This window comes from Natator depressus, chromosome 11 (assembly GCF_965152275.1).
Source record: "Natator depressus isolate rNatDep1 chromosome 11, rNatDep2.hap1, whole genome shotgun sequence".
NCBI lineage: Eukaryota > Metazoa > Chordata > Testudines > Cheloniidae > Natator > Natator depressus.
In genome coordinates this window covers 58,300,132-58,321,013 of record NC_134244.1, presented here as the reverse complement: position 1 = coordinate 58,321,013, position 20,882 = coordinate 58,300,132, and the positions used below count along the sequence as shown (strand labels likewise).

Below are 20,882 nucleotides of genomic sequence, written 5' to 3'. Positions count from 1 at the left end.
CAGGGCCCATATTTTCAAAGCCATAGAGTTGTGCAGGTAAAGGACACAGTTTGGGGCTCTTTTGCTCGCCTCACTCCATAGAGGTACTGTAACGAGGCCAAGCTTAGCCCCTTCCTCCTCAGAGACGCTGCAGCAGGAAGATGGAGGAAATTCTCAATACATGGAGAGCAGGAAGGGGAGTTGGGTATTAAACCAACCTGTTTTAAGTTTAATAAATTTCATTTTTGATTTTCAGGGGCTCCATTAGCTGAGCAACAGGTCTGTCTGAAGGATGTGGCCACTGCAATGACATGCCCCATCATGCTGGAAACCTAGTACTAATGAGAACCAAGTACGGAATGATGGATGGGTGGGAGGCAACATGGGACTCACTGGAGAATGACTAGCTTGTCCTGGGGCATTTAAAGGCATCACGACAAAACCTCAACTTTACCATGGTATGGAGCAGCTGATATTTCAGAGGGGAAGGGTTTCTTGGGCTTTCAGCTTTTAATGACCATGCACAGGTGGAATACTTTCCCTTTTTATGAAGAGGAAATAAGACTGGATACAAAGGATAAAGCTACACTGCACACTAAGGCCAGGCTCCGACTCAGGTTTGGGCTCAACACCCGTTTCTGCCCGTGCACAAAGCACTCAGATCAGCAGGCTCTCACGAACTGGCTACTAGGACCTTGCTGGGGGTGGGGGGAGGGGACGGTGGGTCAGAGCACGAGTCCTGCTGTGACTTGGGTCCAAGCCCTGACATTTTACAATGTGAACAGAGCTCAAGCCACAGACATGAGTCAGAAGGTCTGTGCAGTGCAGTATGAACACACTGGCATGGACACCCAGCTCTAGCAATTGTAAGCCCAGGTTTACAATGCAGTGTGGACACTCACGCATGGGCTTGGAAACACAAAGTTCACCAGCCTGGATCCCACAAACCTGGGTTTACAATGCAGCGTAGACAAACCAAAAAGGGCAAATTTTGCTATTGAACCAGCATAAATCGGGATAGTTATAGGGTAAGACACTAGAACGTGGCCCACATAGCCTTTCTGAAGTATACTTTTACAATCATATAGTATACAGATAGCAGATAAAAACAAAAAGCAAAAATTTCCTTTTTTTTTTGGCCTGAAACAGGGACGGGGGGAAAAGGACATCTTCATAAAAGCATTCTCTGGACAAATTGTTCTCAAAGAAAACACAGACAACATTTTAAAGAAAGAATGAAGTTTTTCCAGTTCAGGCCAGCATCTATTTTTGGATGGAGGCATTTATAAAAAGGAACTTTTAATGACATAACTCGGGGGCAAAAAGAAAAGGTGAGAAAACAAATGCCTGTAAAAATGAAGTATTAGGTTTCCGCTGGCACTCACTGCTGAGTACAGAGGCGAGTAAAGAGTCTATTTCCTCTGACTGCATTTTAAAAAAAATTATAGTAATAGCAGGGGATCCTCTTGCTACTGCCTTATTTTCTCCAAATGCAGCAAGTTACTGATCTTGATAGCTTGAGGTTTTAGTTAATTGCTACATTAATTATAACAGTTCAGTGAAATAACAGGTCACTGGTGCTACATAATATTCTCAGTACATCTAGGTAGATAGAAAATATTTCTCCAAGTGAATCTCTTTGTGTTACCAATTACTGTAGAATTGAGATTTGCAGCTCCACCTAGATTTGGAAACTCAACAGTCATTCATTTTAAGGGGAAATTGAGCATGCAAATTCCTTAGATAGCTTTGAAACTCTTAGTCCAGAAACAAAACAACAAAGAGGTCTACTGTCCCAGTTTATGGCTACTGCCATTTATCAGAGAGTAAAGACAGCAGCAGAGATGAATCCCAGTTTGTAATATCTGAAATGCTATAGGAAGATCCCAGGTAACAAGGGATGTTCAAAGTCAATACATTTACTCTGGCTCTCCCCACAAATGAGCTGTGCTCCCCTAGTGCATCATTCTCCCAGAAACATTAAAGCACCTCCCTCCAAAAACAAAACACCAAAAGTCTTACCTTCCTGCATTCACAAAAAATATGAGTGCATCTGACTGTGTGGAGCAAGCCATTATGTGGCATAAAAGCGCAGCTTGAAAATTAAAGAGGAAGATGTTAAACACCAGCAAGAAATCAATGGACACAAGTGTAATTTCAACACCCAACTAAACTTTGTTCAGTGCCCCACAGACATAAAGGCATTAACCTGGATGGGCGAGGAGGAGCCAAGGTGGAGTGTAGGCTAAAATGAACCAATTAGGTCCTTTTCCCCGCCTTATCTGTCATGTACCAAGGTGATTTAGGAAGAATGTGGAGACCTGTGCCTTCAGAAACAATGCACATACTTGTCTTCCCTGGGTGAACCATACTGTAAGATGAAGAGCCACAAGACGTACGTTATTTTTCCAAGACAATCCCAGGAATTATGCAAATGGGAAGCACTAAACTAAGCACCTATATGGTCTAGAACAGGGGTTCTCAACTTTTTTCTTTCTGAGGCCCCCCAATATGCTATAAAAACTCCAGGGCCCAGCGGGGGCAAGGAGGAACACGCTCTGGGCTTCTGGCTTCAGCCACTGTGGGTGGGGGGGAAAGACTTAGGGCTTTAGCCCTGTGGGGCTGGGGACTTGGGGCTTCTGCCCTGCAGGGTGCTGAGGCTCTGAGCAGGGGAGGAAAGGGGGCTCAGGCTTCCACCCCACAGGGCTGGGGCTCAGGGATTTAGTCCCACAGGAGCAACAGGGTGCCTGGCTTCAGCCCTGCAGTTCCGCTCCTAGTTTCAGCCCTGCGAGGGGGCTTCAGCCACAGTTCAACTCCTGGTTTCTGCCCCATGGAGGTGCCTGGACTTGGGGTGCTGGGTTTCAGCCCCACGGGGGCACTAGGCTCAAGGCTTTAGTCCTGTGAGGAGCATTGGGGTGCCAGGCTTCAGCCCTGTGGGGGCACTGGGGCTTGGGGTGCCAGGCTTCAGCCATGGGCCCTGCCACTCCCTGAAACTGGCTTGTGGCCCCTTGAGGGGCTGTGGACCTCTGGTGGAGAACCGCTGGTCTAGAAGCAGATACTAGGGCAAACACTCCTCTCAGGTGGCTTGATCTGGATTTATACTGATGTAACCCATCTCATATTTTGATCCACCCAAGATACAACACCTCAGTTTGCAGAGCAGATGTTTGGGTTCTGCCTCATTGCCCTGCAGTTGATGCACAAAGTTAATTACTTATTAAAAAGTGATTCCCAAGGGAATTTGCAGTTGATTTTCAAAAGCATTGAATGATCCATTTTTGTATGTCACATTGATTAAAATGCAACACAGATGTGTCCATCTTAATTTATTTACCTTTTAAATGTACCAGCCCATGCTTGCAAGGTGCTAAGCATGCTCAAATCTCTCATCACTTTCCCCATATTGGGAAGGAAAATGCTTCTAGGCAGCCACTCTTCATATTCACATTTTGGCTCCCAGATCCCCAAATAAATATCAATGTTAGCATCTGGGCACAGCTGTGGTATCTGTGACAGTGTGTATGTGGGGAATGGGGGTATACAAGAGAAAGTGCCAAATAGCAACTTCTTCAGTGGGTCATTTTTTACCAGGCTGCTTTGCTGTCTGGAGTTAATGGCTATTGGTTTGTTTAGCGTTAGTCACTGTCTTTAAAATTCTGGGCAATCTCTGGTTGAGAGATTTCCCTCTCATGGCAGCTAAAATTAGATAGCTGATGATTGCTGTTTGTTCCTGGGGATAAGTACCTCAGAGGGTCACTAGGGCTGCCCCCCTTGAAGGTTCCCACCTCTAGAAATCACTCCTCTTGATGATCTGCTGATCCCAAGTCTAACAAACTTCAGTGCATGCTGCACAGTGCTTACTTTTGATCTGATATTGATCGCTGTTATTTTGTGACACAAGATGGTGGGTCACAGTGGTAACAATGCCCACTGTGGACGGTGATGTGTGATGCACGGCTATTTAACTGGGGAAAATAAGCACCTAGCTCCTATGGCTACAGAAGCTATACAAAATCTGCTAGTTGACAGCCCTGGAATCTGAAGCCTAGAGCCTGCACAGGGGAATGCACACTGAGACTACTAACAAGGGCATCACTTAGGGCCCAACCTAGCTCCCACTAGGAGTCTCTCCCTTCAGTGGGATCTACAATGGGTCATTAATGACAATTGTTTTTTGCGATGGGGACACCTATCTACACAGACCTCACACCTGCCAGGTTACTCTGGGCCAAGGCACAAAAAGAGTTACTGCAATTGGCCTGAAGTCTATTTACCTTTTAGCAGTATTAAAAAATAAACAAAGCAAGAAAAACCCCAACAAGTTGAGTTTTCTTCCCCATACTAGTTCTGCAGATAGTATGTTTCATGACATCCTATATTACCAATGTATCACCTGTCAGTGTGATTAATCTCCCCTTGGTTCTGGCTCCCAGTAGTTCTTCTCAATTACAGCCTGGCCTGTTGACAATATGGGAGGGCCAGAGAAGTTTCAGTCAGAAGAAAAACATGTTATAGTAGCATGTGCAGACTTTGACCCTCAGACAACCAAAAAAAAAAAATGTACATCTGTATTGAAGCTGGATGGAACCTTTATTAATAATGTTTACCAAGTACTAAAAATCAGACAAGGTGATCCAGCCCTGGAGGAAGGATAATGCAGTTCTAGGACATGATTCAGCCCAGGAAATCAAACAGCACACTCCTGCATTTGCAGGGACATCCGTACCAGTGTCAGCACTGCCCTCTGTCAAGGGTTCTGCTGGGGGGTGTGTGTGTGTGGGGGGGGGGGGGGGCAGGTGTGCGCGCACGTGCAGATTTAAACTCTGCCTGGGTTCTTTGCAGGAACTCTGCTGATTGAGGCTGCTCAGAAGATGAACTGTTAAGTGCTTCTCACAGGTGCTCTGGCCACATCCTTACCTGGCTTTCTGGGATTTGCCAGCTGGCTTCAGGCTCCTGCTACAGTGAACTCCCTTCTGCTGATGGGGGCCTGCAGCCTGGTGTCAGAGCCCACAGAATGAGCCAAGACCAGAATCTTTTGTACCAGAAAGAAGATGTCATTGCATTTATGATTAATCTGTTTTATTGGAGTTTCACAGGATATATAAAAGCCAAGTGAATATCAATAAAGGGCAGCAAAGGAAGCAGTGATGCTCTCATACAGGATATAGAAACTGCATATAAAAACAGATTTAAAAATACAAAAATCCTAGTCTAACTGCAAGTGCTAAAATTATTAACCTATGAGCCTGACTTCAGTCACAGGCATGATATCTGACAAAAGGAGGAGGAAATACTTTGGGTGGCAACTGGAGAAGAAATGATGGTGCAATAATCAGCATGGGTGTGTGAAACAAAAACCTGAGCAAAGTAGATGGCTCAGGGGCAATCTGCTCTTTAGCAAGGTGTAGGACATAGTAAAGAAAACTCACTGAGAGACTGGAGGTGCAGTCTCTGGCTATCAGTACCACATGGCAAGGAATTATTGGAGTACAGCATATGGAAGCTACAAAGCAAACATTTAAATTATTCCCTCCTTCCATTCCCCCAAAAGAATCAACCATGATTATCCAGATGAAACCAGGACATCTGGCAACTAATGACTCACCTGCACAATACAGTAAATATTGTATATTAGAGATAGATCCCAAACTAAAGCCCCAAACCTTGGAATGTTCAGAATCTGCATCTCAACTTCATGGCCCTAGAAAGTGCAAAGCCAAAATTCTAGATCTCTTCAACCTTGGGGATGGGTGCCAAAATCTGGCAGGGATCTTGTGGTCATGTCCTCCCATAGTATATTCATTAACTTCAGTAATCAGTGTTATTTGCTGGTCTTGCCTGAGAATGTAAGAATATATGTTAGCCCATAAAAATATACCTTGTTTAGAAGCTAATACATGAAAGCACAGTAGGGCTTTTTTCTTTCCAATCTCGTCAAACTAGTGCTTCTCTGGGTGCAGTTCTAATCACCACACCCAGAAAATTGATCATCTTTGTGAAACATCTTCTAATCTTACTTTATATCCATCTTCCCTGCTGAGATTAAAAGAGTATCAGCAATTAAAGAGCCATCCTCACCTGCATTCTGATTGTTCCAATATCATCCTGAGCTGTTGTGCACAATGGCATTGTTCTGAACTACTTTCCAGAGACAATCCAAAGCCCAGTGAAGTCAATGGAAGTTGTTCCATAGGTTCAATGGGCTTTGGATCAAATCATGAGAAAATAAAAAGGTCTCCAAGGGAAACTGAGGCAAAGTCACCATTAAGATTTCTTGGACCAAGTTCTTCTCTTTTACAATCACCCTAACGGCTTCAGTTATACCAATGCAACATCAGTGGAGTTGCATCGGTATCAAAGAAGAATTAGACCCCTTGTCTCCTCCCAGTTGTTTTTAGCACACAGGTGTTAGCACCAACACAGAGCAGCTTTTGTGTATGAAATCACACACTGCTGCATCAAGATTGTGATCAAAAGGTAATTGTGATCACTTAGGTCTGATCCTGCCATGGGATCCATGCATGGCGATCTTATTGCAGAATTGAAGCCTAAATTAGCATCTTATTTGAAGCCTCTCAGAAATCAAATACTGTACTGGATTGTTAAAGTGTTTTACTGAAACTACCTTGACACATCATTATAGCTCCCTTCTCCCACAGCTACATTTTAGTTGGGGGTCTCTGGATCAGTGATGGGTACTCCTCCAAATGTCTGGCTTAGTGCCATTTGTCAAGACATGCTTTAAAATGGGAAAGCTACTTGCACTCTTTAGGATCAATTTATGTTTCTGTGCACAGTTATTACTAACAACGGGGCTACTTACAGGATTAAGGATGACTTGTGACTAAAGGATCAGGCCTCAAAGCAGCAAATAATGACAGAATGGGAGTGCACAGTGATATGCCATTTTATCTGGCCTCTTATGGGAACCCCATCTGCCGCTTATTTTAATTTTCATGGGCACAAGAATGATAAGAAAAATATTTGTTTTACATAAATATACGGCATTTATAGAACCATAAGAAGTCAATAAGGGCCAGATTTTTAAACATCTGTAGGTGCCTAAAGATGCAGATCAGTGCCTAGTGGGATTTTCAAACTCTAAGCAGGTGAGGTGCCTAACTCCCATTGATTTTAATATGATTTAGGCATCTAACCTACATAGGCACTTTTGCAAAGCTTAAATGTCTTTAAAACGCTGACCCTAAGCTGAATATTGGGATGCAAACGGAACTCTCAGGAATATTAGTGCTCTTATTTTTAGTTCACTCAACCCTAGCATCCCATCCCCAATGCACTCTTAGCTCAACACAGCACAGGCTCTTGCATCTCATTACCTCAGTGAGCCTAGCTATATTATTTAGAGATAAATTTGAATTCCATTGTTCTGAAAAATCTTGAGGGGCGGAAAAAAAAAAATCTGGATTTTGCACCATTGTTAAAGCGATCGTTAATTCCTCCCTAGTGGCAATTTAAGATGATCAGAGAAAATGTTTAGGTAGCTGGATCTTATTGCATAACCCTCTTTCAATCTTTTTAGAGGTTTCTAGAAGTAAAATGTAGTAGTGCAACTAAATATATGCTGAAAATTCAGGTGTGAGAATGGGCTGAAGTAGTAATGCTCATTATTCAGTCGCCGGAGGATAGATTTTGAATTAAAATAAAATATGTTTGTTGATTAAATGAGCCCCCACCCTCAAACCAGTACCACTGAGTTCATTCAGGCTTTGTGCACGGTTCTGTTTGCCATTCATATGGAGATGGCCCAAGGAACGAAGGACTCCGGTTCATCTTTCGCACTCTAGGAGAATGAATAAGAGGTGAAAGAAGTGATTCTGTTGATGGTATTCACTTAGAAAGAAGTCACTACAGCTATTCATAAGAACTACTCTGCATATTTCAGTGCCTCTCACAGGTGGCCCCTACTAGATCTTCTACAGCTTCCATTAATTACGGATCAAACACCATTACAAGGTCTACTGGGTAGGGCATTCTACAGAAGGCAGGCAAACCCATACAAGTGGTGCTGGTAGGTCCCAAAGCAGCATGGAAGAATAGGGTCAATTGGCCCTCACCTATGGCAAAGCTCCTGAGATGTTCATTGACATTAGTAGACTGACAAATCTGCAGGCTGATCTGCCCTGCGATTCTGGTGCCCTGCCACTGCTTAGGGAAATACTAGGCAAGAACGCCAAATGGGAACTCTGTCTCCATCTTCCTCATGGAGAAGATCTGGCCCACTAGTATTTCAATAGTAGCACAGGTGTGCATGGCATTTCACAGTAATATAGATGTCAAGGATTCTGCCTCAAGGAGCTTATGATTTAAATTAGACAATGATGGGGGTGGGTATAAGGATAGCAGACAATGGGGGAAACAGGAGGAAGGAGAGTTGCAATGACAATGGAATCATGTGATTGGTCTTTCCTTTGGATCTTTGTTAGCTCTGAGTAGATTGATTTTCTTTATTTTATATTTCATATTGGGGCAGGAGAGCATGAGTTGTTAGTGCCATAGTGTAAGTAAGTGGTGGAAACCAACTGGTAGGGGTGAGCATTTGGAGAGAGAGAGTGAGGTCACTTGGGGACTAAGTCAACACCCAATGAAGTGAATCAATAGGAGTCTTTCCACTGACTCCAAAAAGCACTGGAGTAGGCTCTTGGTGCAGAGGAAAAGGGAGGCTGTTCCAGGAATGGAGGGACTCAAAAACCAGACAGAGGTGTGAGTGCAAGGAGACAAAAAGCAAGCAGCAAGGACAGAGGAGCAGGCAGAGATGAGCGCATACTGCAGGTGGGAGGGTGTGGGCAGGAGGAACTGAGAAAAAGAAAAATTTGAGTTATTAAAAAGGCAAACCCTGAATGCCATAGACTGGAATGGCTGGCACAGGCTGGGCCTGTTGATAGACATTTTAATTCAAGAATCATTAAAAAGTCTGAACTGAGGAGTTCTGCTGTGTATACACCATATCCAGGTGTAAACTACAAAAATATGGGCCTTCAATGCCAAAAGAAACAGGCTGCAGCTACAAAGGCGTGTTCCAAAAGAAAAGCCTCATTACCATCTCAGTAAACTGATCGGCACAGGCCATTCGAATCCGCTCAGGAGTCAGGGGGCTGTTCAGTGTGAAGGTCCTGGTTAATCCTCTTTCCTTCCGCACAGCGGTCACTGCATCCCAGATAGCAAAGAACACAGAACATCCCAGGAACAGCCCTGCCTCGCCCATCCCCTGACAGGGAACAAAGGCAGACACATACATTTACTTTATGAACTAATTAAAAGAGAAAGTGTCTTATTAATATCTGAGATGGTGAAAACCTTTTACAAACTACTGATTTACATAGGGCCTGATCCTCTACCATGGGAGAGAATGAAAGTTTTCCACTGATCCAATGGAAGCAGGATCAGAGCATACTGTGTACGTCTACAGTGCACTGGAAATCTGGGCTCAGACTTGGGTTTGAGCCCAACTTCCCCAACCACCCACCCACAAATCTGTAGGATTCAGGTTAGCAAGTATTCAGAACCCAGGCCCTAGGACCCTAATGGTGGGGGGTGTGTGTGTGTGTGTGTGTGTGTGTCAGAGTCCGAGTCCCACTGAAACTCGGATCCAAGCCCTTTTATTTTGCAGTGGGACAGAGCTGAAGCTGCAGATCCAAGTCAGAATGCCTGCATAGTGCTGTATGGACATGTTGGCATGGCTGTGAGACCCAGGTCCAGCAACTGTAAACCCAGGTTTACAATGCAGTGTGGATGCTCAAGTGTGCGGCTTGGAAAACCTGAGTCCATAAGCCCAGGTTCCCCAGAACTGGGTTTACAATGCAGGTTTTCAGCTGCTGGCTGACTGCAGATATCTGTAAGCGTGGGTTTCAAATGCCAGCTATAAATTTTAGGACACTTGATTTCTCACCTGTGCAGGATTTCAAACTGAAAAGAAAATCAATTTGGTAAAAAAAATGTTGGCAGATAAAACTGAAGTGAACCATCTCCAGGGATTCATATCCTATTAACAAACTAGAGCTGAGACCAAACCCCGCATGTGAACAGTGCTGAATGCCCTCCTCAATCTGATCCAGATGCAAGTTTCACAGTTGGCCTTATTTCTATCAGAGGTCAAATCCAGTCCCCAGATCTAGATGCTCCTAAATGCTGGGAGTTTGGGCATCTTCATCAGGACTGAGATCTGGATTTCTCAGCTGGCCATTATTGTATCTCTAACCAGCCTTTCTAAAACTCAAGCTCCAAAACACTCCTGAAACACTGGTCTGGATCTGCATTTTGCAGCTTTAGCCTACCTCTATAAGAAATGGACAACCAGACTTCAGCATTGAAAAATGCTTACTTTTCAGGAAAGGTATCACAAGCATGTTTTATTCACTAATGATAGTTTTAAAATTAGCTATACAAGTTGTATGCATGAAGTGGGATAAACAGATTTTGTACGCTCACTTTGAAGACTGGTGCTAAAAGCCGCTCTTTAGATCAACTCCACCCTGGGTAATTTCATTTTGATCTGGAATTTTCTTTCAAATAATCATCTTTCAAAATATTTCATTGGGACTATTTGAAAGTAATTTTTAGAAGGAACTATTGTTCTACAATATCCTTCTGCTTTAAAATGTCTTTTATTCTGAAGCTTATTTGATTGACTACATTACATCCCTAATGGCCTAGGCAACTGAAGACATGATGCTCAATACACTTGAATTGGGCAGTATCCCCTACATCTTGCTTAGTGTTATTGCCTGTGTATATTCAAGGGCTAGGCCCCTAGCTGGTGTAAACTGATCCTCACACTGACTTACACCAGCTATTTATTGCTAGCAAAAAAAGGTAGCTAAGGAGCCTATACTGACTAACTGAACTAACTAGTAATATTGTGTCTAATTTTAGTCACTTTCTCTTATGTTTCAGACTGTTACTACACTCTAAAGTCATGGCTTTAAATTTAGCTTGAATGTGTGAGGATGTTTATACCAGAAGTTCTTAGTCCGCTTGTTAAACTCTAAAAATCATCAATAGGCAGCCAGGATGGAAGAGTAAAAATATCCCAGATTGTGTTATTTACAAATACGGTAAAAGCTGCAATGATGTGGAGATCTGTTTAAAATGTAAAACAGAAGCCTGAGTCTCCTTTCACTTACAGGGGTTTTATACCCGCATACCTTCTTTGACTTCAATGGAATTACTCCTGATTTACTCTAGCACAGATGATAGAGAAATCAAGCCCCAGGTTTCACTTGCTTACCTTGGATGAGTAGATGGCATAAGGATTTTGTGAGGATGACAGCAAGGAAACACTGAACTGTTCTGGGATGTCACAGATTGCGGGGATTTTATACTGATCCGGGCCCCGAGTGTACAAGACGCCTTCTGGGGAGTATTTTAACTCCTCCATTGTATAAAGTCCAATGCCCTGAACAAAGGCACCTTCAATCTGAGAGTGAGAAATTATAAGCACTTTATCTTTTCTTATGCTGTAAAATGTATATAACATTGACAATAATTACACTCTCTCTGGACAGCACTCTCCTTCCTATTAGACTGTTGGGTTTCAGGGCTTTCCTTTGGAGCTGCTGGGAAGCAGAAAGCTCTCTCCACCTGCACTCCCTAAGTCCAGTCTACATCTACACAGGAAGATAGGGGTGTGATTTGTAGATTGTGTGTACACACATGCACACAATCTCGAGGAGCGCTAGCACAAGTATAAACAGGAGTATAGCACAGGTAGCAGCAGTGGCAACATTGAGTCTGTACCCACAGGGCAGGTTCAGGCAAGTTTCTACTTGGCACGGCTAAGAGGTGCTGCTGCTACCTGTGTGACCACAGCTATGCTACTATATACACTTGTGCTATCATTGAGCTAGTGTGAAGGTGTGTACACAAGCTGGGATTCACACTCTGAGCTCATAGTGTGGACACTGCCACATGAAGAAGTGCCAATCAGAGGGGCTGAAGCAATGGATCAGGGGGTACAGTAGGGAGAAGCATTCACATGCTATGAGGAAGGGGGCCTGGTCATAAAGTGGAGGAGAGCTTGGAGACTTGGGTCTAGCCCAGCTGTGTGAAACTATACAAGTGATGAGCACAGTGGTGCAGGTGGGCAGTACCACAAGGGGACACTAGGTAAAATCCTGGACCTACTGAAGTCAATGGGAGTTTTGCTATTGACTCCATTGGAATCAGGATTTATCATCTATAACATGGGCTGATTGATAAGAGGTTAATGGTAGATGAATGAACGGACACTCGTCAACACAAACACAACAGCAACTAGCACAACGTGAAAAGAAGAAAAAATTCTTGGCACATACCTGTCCTATATCCACAGCTGGATTTATGCTGCATCCAGTATCCATAACAATGTTTGTTCGGATGTTCTACCAATAAAACACAAACACACATTGTGGGGACAGATATACGGGTGGATGGATGAGGAAGTGCTACAGGTCAGAGGCTTAATCCAGTGGGACAAGACATGTTTGTCTAGAATCTCTTTCAGAACATACAAAACTGACCTTTTACCTGAGGAAGGGCTGCACAGTAATAACACTCATTAACCTTAGTAGGAGTTTAGCCAGTACGAGGACTGCAGGCTTTAACTCGTATTTAATGCTTCCAGTGGGACTTCTCACAGGAGTACACACACTATGTCCGGTGGGAAGTGGTGCTGGAGTGGGCCCTTAAAATGTCAGGAGACTAGGCCAGGTGGGGCAACTGGCTGGTCAGGAGATTAGAAATTTAATACAGAGCTACAAAACAATTTGGCAGACTGCAGGCACCAAGAGAAAAGGCAAATACTGCCTGCAACACTGTCTATTATAATATTTTCACAAATCTAGCAAAAATAAGATTGTATTTAGTTACTTGTGCACATTTTTCATTCTGCTCTAACTGTAATTGCTAGTTATTTACATCAATTGGTACATGTACATTAGTACAAAGCCAGGTGATTTACCAACGCACAAATTATATGATTGTTGGGACATCAGGCAAAATGGGAAGTTCTGGTGGAACCTCACTGTACTATTTATGAGCTTTAGTGACATTCACTAGTTACCTTGTGATCGCCTGTAAGACAGTCAATTTCAACCTCCGAACAAGCAGCTCCGAAAATAAAATACGTAAACGGATGGCCTTCCCCTTTCTCCCAATCCATGTTAGCCTCATAGCCTCTGGGGGAAGCAACACAGTCCATGGGAAGCATGGCTTTTAGTCGATTTTATTAATCTTTGTGTTACAACAATAAAGTGACAGAGCAAATAAGAGTTCAAAACTATGTGAAATTAAACCCAAAATACTGGGACAGATACCCTGCTGGTTTAGCTCCATTAAAGTCAATTAAATTCTGGCCACAAATATGATAAACTGCTCCAATCTAAAAATTCTGATAAGCAACCAAATCCCAGCAGATTTCTGACAGAGATTGTAATGTAAATCATGTATAAAAGACAAGTTTAAAGTAACAATTACATGGCCAATGACAAATGAGTGAAGTAGAGAAGAGAAATAAAATGGTCAGAGCATAGGAAAGATTAATTTACAAGGAAAGATGTAAAGAGCTAAAAATGCAGATCTTAGCTAAGCAAGGAGCAAGATGATAGGCTAACACTTCTATTTTGAAGACAAAGAAGGGAAAAGAATTATTTAGGAGGGTCTAAGCAGGCAATAACTAGGTGAAATGGAATGGAATTAACAAAAGGAAGAGATTAGTTGAACATCAGGGAAACCTTCACCATGAGATCTACAAGAGTGTGGGATAGTTTCTCAAGGTAAGTGGTGGAAGCCTTCTTGTTTGGCACACTTAAAACTATACCCAAAGAAACCAACCCAAAAATAGGAAAGGTACAATAGGGAGTAATCCTGCATTGGTAGGAAGGTGCACACAATACATACATCTGGGTCACATCCTCAACTGAGCTCAGCAGGTTGTGAGATCCATGATGTGAGTACGGTGGTTGGGTAAATGAGTGAGTATTAGGGAAGGAGTGCTACACTTCCTCTGGGGCACCTACTGCTCCTTGCAGCAGTAGCTGGACACCTCATTTCAGGGGCACGATGTGCAGCTGCCCAAATTATAGCATTCCTCTAAGGAGCAGATCTGTTGATTACATGAGAATATGAGCTTAAAAAAAAAATCAAAAATGCCTGTCAAGTCCGGTCTATCCAGGCCCACTTTGAGTTATTAACTATCTTCATGAGTTACTTATTAAATTCACACTTTCATCATATTGCTGAGGTGTGCCTCAAGCTTTACTTAAACTTAAGTAAAGGGACCAAAAATATCTGTTACCTGAAGTACCCTGTAGCTGAAAGATTAATGCTCTGTTCAAATGCTTCTTTAACCTGTAGAATACAACAATTATTGGTAAACTTATCACCTGGGAAGGAGTTAAACATACACCTATTTATTTAAAAATCAAACTGCAAGAAAATGCTACAGAACTGAAGAGCGCTATGGTAATATCTGAGGATTCTCTCTGCCACCAGCTCCATTTTTTTTTTTGCTCTGGGAGACTAGGCAAATGCTGAGTAAGTTCTCTGAAAACTGCAAACCATGATTCTAGTTCTAACTCAAGCCCCAGCAGGCAAACATACATGTAAATACAGCAGCTGTAAAATCCTGCTCACATGTCCAGGAACACTTTCCTCCTGGGGAGCTCACAGAAGTTCAGTCAACATTAAGGGGAGTCAGACATGTGCAGCTCCCAGATACTTGAATCAAGTTTGAGCTTTAATATGTGGATCAACTATGAAAGGTGAATAAGTAAAAATGGCACTTTGCCAAACAGAACTTCTCCTTGTTTTTAATTCAGCCATAATTCCTGATATTACTGACTAAAAGTATCTTTGACATAATAGTTAGGCCCTCATTCAACAGTTCATCCCGAGTCAGCCAAGCACTTAAACATGTGCTTAGCTTTAGGCACATAGTTGAATCCTATTGACTTCAATGGGGCTTAAGTCTGTTTAAATTTAAGCATGTGCTTATAGGGTTTTCTGAATAGGGCTAGATTTATACACATGCTTAAATGCTCTGCTGAACTGGGGTTTTAATGCTGCAGAGCCAACACAGCTTTGGAAGAGTGAACTGGATTTGATTTGGCTCACACATAAGCATCAGACTTGTTCTCACAGCTCTGCTTGCAGAATCTTTACTGTTGGCCACATGGCAGCCAGAAAGGATCCAGCTTGACTTTCACATTACAGGTTGAGTTTGCAGTGCTGATAGTCAGAAAAGTGTCTATTTGTAAACTGAGCAGATCTGGTTCATAAGACAGAGGGAAAAAGAAACAAAAACCCAAGTTCCCAGTTTAAAAAACCAACCACCACTTTTCAGAATAAAAATAAAAATGCTCTGAAGTGCAGTTATGCAAGTGATTCCAGCAGCGAGGGTGAGCTTCTAGATTTACTCCCTCTCAGCAATTCTCATATCAGATTTGCTTAATTTACATGTCAAATATGTTTTTGAAACTAATCAACTTTACAAGAGGTAAAGCAGCTTCTTCTCTGCATGGGTCAGCATTATCTTTTGATGTCAGTCATTCCTGATAATCTAAATTAAATTAATTTGACAATCACTAGAACAGCATTAGTCAGGGCAAACTGATTTACTCCTCACATATGTAGGTGTCAGTTATGCTTAGAGCATTGCCACAGGTGTTCCACTGTTATTCTCTATTAATAAGAATAGTTGGCAAACTTTGAAACATTTTGCAGAGTAATCATGGTAATCCTTTAAGAGGGAACATCTGTGTGTTGGGACTGTAAGTACCTCAAGGGCAGTGTGGCAAATTGCTGGCACTACTATGATGGGTCTCACGCTCTCTCTTCTTGGGGGATGGGTTCAGGGCACTATTTCTTGCCCCTGAATGGGTATTAACTGCCCCACTAGTGTCCTAGAGGAGGGGAGTGACGAGGGAGGGTCCCAGGCCCACCCTCTACTCTGGGTCCCAGCCCAGGGGCCCTAGGGATAGCGGTAAACCACCTGAACTCACGGTTCCTTCCCCTGGGCTACTTCCCTCTCCTGCCCTTCAGCTTGTGGGGCTTCCTGTGCCCCCTCTGCACAAACCAGGTGTCCCTTTACCTAGGGTCTTGGTCTTCTTAGCTCACAGCAGCACTTCTCCAAACTGTTCTCTGCACCAACACCAAACCACTCTGCTTCAACTCCTCCACTTGTCTGATTGAAGCAGGGTTGGTTGGTTTTTTTTTTTTTTACCAGGTGACTGGCTTCAGGTGCTCTAATTAATCTATAGCAAACTTTCTTCCCTCTACAGGGAATAAGGCTCCCTTCTAACTCTCTCCTGCTGCCCTCTGGCCATGCTGTATCACAGGCAGGGATTGTCATTTTTGTTAGACTTTAAATCATCATGCAGCACTGCATAAACAATAGGATTTTAATATTTAGGCCACATTTATAGCTCTGCACCAAGGGACTGAGTCTCAACTGCTGGGGTAGCAAGTAGGTGGACCGCCAGATGCTTTTGAACAACCCTGAAATCTTTACTTACTTATTCCCCCCCCCCCATTATTTTTTCTGGAGTCTGGATCTTGACTATACCTTGACCAAGAAATTTGGACCTTGACAAATAATAATTGACTACCTGTAGCAGGGCAACGACTCACCGGTGCGGCACCTCCTGTTGGTCATCCTGGGAATTAGCTCTTCCAGCCCAGAGCGCCCTCTGCAGACCAGTGTCTCACCTGCTGCTGGCCCCCCATGTCCCTCCCAGACCCTGTGCCCCTTTACCTTGGGATGCTTCCCCCTGGCAGTGCCCCCACACTCAGTTTCCACTCCCAGGGGAACCCCCACCCTTTATCCCCTCCTTGCCTCAGCGGCTACTGCCAGTCACCATCTAGCTCCCACTCATTGGGGCAGACTGCAGTCTGTACACCACCCATCATCGGCAAGGGGGGTTTGGACCTGCTGCCTTTGCCTAACCCTAGGCTGCACCTATGCAACCCTAGTACCTTTCCCAGCCTTTAGCAAGGCCTGCAGCCTGGGGGTTCTCCAGCCCTGCTCCACTCAGGCACCCTACTCCGCTCTCAGACAGCCAGGTCCATTTCCCTCTAAGGCTGAAGAGAGACTACCTGAGTGCCTGGCTAGCAGCCCTTTTATAGGGCCAACTGATGCCTGATTGAGGCATTGCCCCAGCTGTGGCTGCTTTCCCCAATCAGCCTAGCCTATTGGCTCCCTGGGGCAGCCCTTTCCCAGGGCTGTTTTAACCCCTTCAGGGCCGGAGCAGGTGACCACCCTGCTATACTACCCCTCTAATAGGTGATTCAAATCCCACTGAGGCATCTAAATAATGATCTAAGCCCCCCTCCCAGTGTGATATTTGGACAATCATTCAAGAGACTGGTCCCACTCAGATTGAGGGTGGTCACAGATGAAAGACCTGATACCGCAGGTTGTTCCTTCAGGGCTGCCCCTTGGGTTCATACAGAGACCCAATGAAATCCATGGGCTTTAGCATGTGCATACAGGATTGAGACCTAACCACTTCATCAGATTTGTTTGGACCAATTAGACAGAGCTCTTTGTGGTAGGGTCTGTCTCTATGTTTTGTGTTTGTATAGTATCTGCACAGTAGGGCCCAGGTCTATAATTAGGGCTCCTAGATACTATGATAATACAAATAATAACAGAGGGCCCATCCTATGTAAAGAAGGCTTTTTAGCAGGACAAAATGTGATTCTAGCATATTACAGGTCTAAGTGAGCCCCAATTGGTGTTTTATTCCTATCAATTGTTTTTTGAAACTGTTGTGACACTCTGTATCTCAGGGGAACACCCAGCACCCTCATGTTCATCCTTATAAAATGACTGTGTGGTATCTAATGCAAAGTTTGTCATGTTGGGTGTCTTCGGAAGGCTCATGATGCACCGAGTATTGTGGTTATAGTGATGTTATAGTAATTGTTGTTACAGTAATGTTATAATAATGTTATAGGTTGTAATTTCATGTATTAGTTATGAGGCTGAAAATGTATCCTCATGGCTTAAAGCAAACCCAGAGAAAAACTCCCCAGGAGCAGAGGGGCAGTTCACGCCTCATCAGGGCATGTATGGGACAAACCCAGCCCAGCCTCACAGGAACAATGGACTCTGGCCTAGGCAGCAACAAAGGATCTGTTGGACTCTTGAGTGAGACACCCCCCTTCCTCTGGTCAGTTTGGGACTTCGCTGGGGTCATGCTCACCTGACTTTGAAGGGAGGGGGGAAGCCAAGAGGGAAGAAAGAACATGATACAAGGGAGAGATGTTTGCCTCTCTCTTCCACCTACATCTACAGACACCACACCCAGCGACTGAAGGGCTGATCAAAGGGGAGACCCTGGCTGAAGAGCAACCAGACAGCCTGTGGTGAGAAGCATCTAAGTTTGTAAGGGCATTGAAAGTGTTAAGATCAACTTAGAATGCGTTTTGCTTTTATTTCATTTGACCAAATTTGACTTGTTATGTTTTGACTTATAATCACTTAAAATCTATCTTTATAGTTAATAAATCAGTTTGTTTATTCTACCTGAAGCAGTGCGTTTGGTTTGAAGCGTGTCAGAGACTCCCCTTGGGATAACAAGCCTGGTACATATCAATTTCTTTGTTAAATTGACAAACTCATATAAGCTTGCAGCATCCAGCGGGCATAACTGGACACTGCAAGATGGAGGTTCCTAGGGTTGTGTCTAGGACCGGAGATATTGGCTAGTGTCATTCGGTTGCACAATTCAAGTAGCAGCTTACATGCCAGAGGCTGTGCGTGATGTTTGCTGCATGTTCAAGATTCCAGTACTGCCAATACCATGTATTTTAGCAGATCACTATATGTGGGGAGGGACCCACCCAAACAAAGCATAAGGGCCAGATCCTCTGCTCTAGCCAAGCTGTGCTCTGTGCAGGCAGCATTTATCCTGCTGGTAAGAGATCACCATAGAAAGAGGAGAGAGAAAAATATTTTATATATATATATATATATACACACACACATATATATATATATATACACACACACACACACACACCAAAATTGCTATGTACATGCACATTTTTTAAATATAATTCATACCCATTTGATTTTTCACCCTGATACAAAAGTGCCTCTTACCCAATCATTCCAGGTACCTTTCGGGTTCTTGCTAATGATGGGCTCCAGGCGTTTCAAGAGAGTCTGGCAAGCATCCTGGTGAAGAGAAAAGTTGGGGAAAATAATGCAAAAGTAGAGAAACAGACATTTGTCAGTATTTAATAATATTCAACATATTTTTTTGTCATGGTGGAAGTACTATCAGCAGAGAAGACATCCCATTTACTTCTAGAAATCATTACTCCTCATTTAATTCCTTAGACCCCTTTTTTCTGGGGAACCCATCACCTGTCTTCCACTTAGAGAAGGATGGTGAATCAGTTTCTTTTGAGGCTCTTAACACTTCCTGTCTATAGCCACCCAAACATGCCACCTCCTCAGTGAATTTGAAGGAAAAGTCTCAAATCCTGGGGAAGGGGAGGCTCAAGTTTGTTCCTGACTCCAGTTCTTCTGGGCCACATATTTTTAATATTTATGTGAAAATAGATTAATCTAGCTAATTGGTAAGGCCACTACTAGAGATGAGTGACCCTGAAACACTCCAGCAGGTCGATCAGTTTAGATAAACATCTGGAGGTTCTTATGCTCATCCAAATCTCAACAGAAGTAGTAGAACAGAGGTCCCATCTCTCCCCAAACCAGATCCTTCTCCTCCGCTCCCAGATCTGCACAACCAGGCCTCCTTCAGGCCTCTGAGTCATCCCTTACTCCAGGGCTCATGTGATACCCACTCTTCCCACCCCACCTTTGGATCAAGGAATCAAATACTCATGAGATCTTAAGTCTCTCTCCTGGGACTAGCCAAGTTTCTGCCTCCAAATCTGCCACCATTGTCAGGCTTCCCAATAAAATTACCACCCAGACACACTGCTCCATTGTAACAGAGAAGCTTACAAAATGTGTAAGTTTTAATATAAAAAACAAGAGGCCTATGTCCAGTAGAGAAACCAAAGATCAGCTAGGCCTGTGATTCTTTCATGAAAAAATAGGGAGGAAATTAAGGGTCTTGATTTAAGGAAGATGCGGAAGGATGAGAGAATGGTAGGGAAGATTTGTTTAATTAAATTGACTCAAACCTTAAAATAATGTCTGGGATTAGTGTGAACTAGCACATGGTCAGTGCCAGGTCTTTAAGAACTGGTTTGCTCACTTCATCGCAGGAGAGATAAGAGGCCTCCATTATATGCAGTGAGTGTTTAGTAAAAAAAATCTTAAGCCTTTTTGGGGAGCTTTGGGTTCTGTTCTGGAAACCCCAAACCACAACATAACAAAGAGTTTGGAATTCATCAAGAAGCAATGTTTCATATTCTTAGTGGCCACCTGCAATAGCCACATGATAGGTAATTTCAAGCTCTGTGGGACTGCTCATGTGTGTAAAATTAGGCACTTGCTTAAATACCTTGATGAATGGGGGCTTTTAAGAGTTCACTGGTAGACAAATATTACCCTTTACCTTTACTGCCATTCCATTGACATCAGTTCCAGCAGATGCTACTGAAGCACAAGCATTAGGAACAGTTGTTGTGCTTGTTTCACAAAAATGAATACTCGACATGGGGATCTTTAATTCCCGGCTGGCAACCTGGGGTGGGGAATGAACATACTCTCATTCCATTTGAAACACACATTTCTGAACATTTCAATAATATCAGCCTTCAAAAGGTATGTCTACACAGCAAAGAAAAACCCAGGACTTGGGCTGTTTCATTTTCACTAGGACCCTGCAGGGTGTGAGGTCCCAGAGCCCAGGCTCCAGCCCGTGCCCGAAAGTCTACAAAGCAATGAAACAGCCCCACAGCTCAAGCCCTGCAAGCCCGAGTTG

General features: G+C 43.5%; 1 protein-coding gene across 3 annotated transcripts in view; it reads right to left on the bottom strand.

Annotated features, from left to right (window-relative positions):
* Positions 1 to 5,064: 5,064 nt before the first annotated feature.
* Positions 5,065 to 20,882, bottom strand: part of AOX1 (aldehyde oxidase 1) — a 76,305-nt gene continuing 60,487 nt past the window's right edge. Inside the window, exons 28-36 of one of the 3 annotated variants that reach the window (XM_074967878.1) lie at positions 20,514 to 20,642; positions 19,082 to 19,156; positions 14,270 to 14,322; positions 13,037 to 13,151; positions 12,291 to 12,356; positions 11,225 to 11,413; positions 9,038 to 9,205; positions 7,688 to 7,780; positions 5,065 to 5,817 (exon numbers count right to left, since the gene is read on the bottom strand). In XM_074967878.1, coding sequence (XP_074823979.1) covers positions 7,730 to 7,780; positions 9,038 to 9,205; positions 11,225 to 11,413; positions 12,291 to 12,356; positions 13,037 to 13,151; positions 14,270 to 14,322; positions 19,082 to 19,156; positions 20,514 to 20,642 — 846 coding nt within the window. In that variant the 3' untranslated portion in view covers positions 5,065 to 5,817; positions 7,688 to 7,729. Of the gene's footprint in view, positions 5,818 to 7,673; positions 7,781 to 9,037; positions 9,206 to 11,224; positions 11,414 to 12,290; positions 12,357 to 13,036; positions 13,152 to 14,269; positions 14,323 to 19,081; positions 19,157 to 20,513; positions 20,643 to 20,882 lie in introns of all 3 variants that reach the window. The other 2 variants (XR_012641481.1, XM_074967877.1) reach the window with 2 other exon arrangements.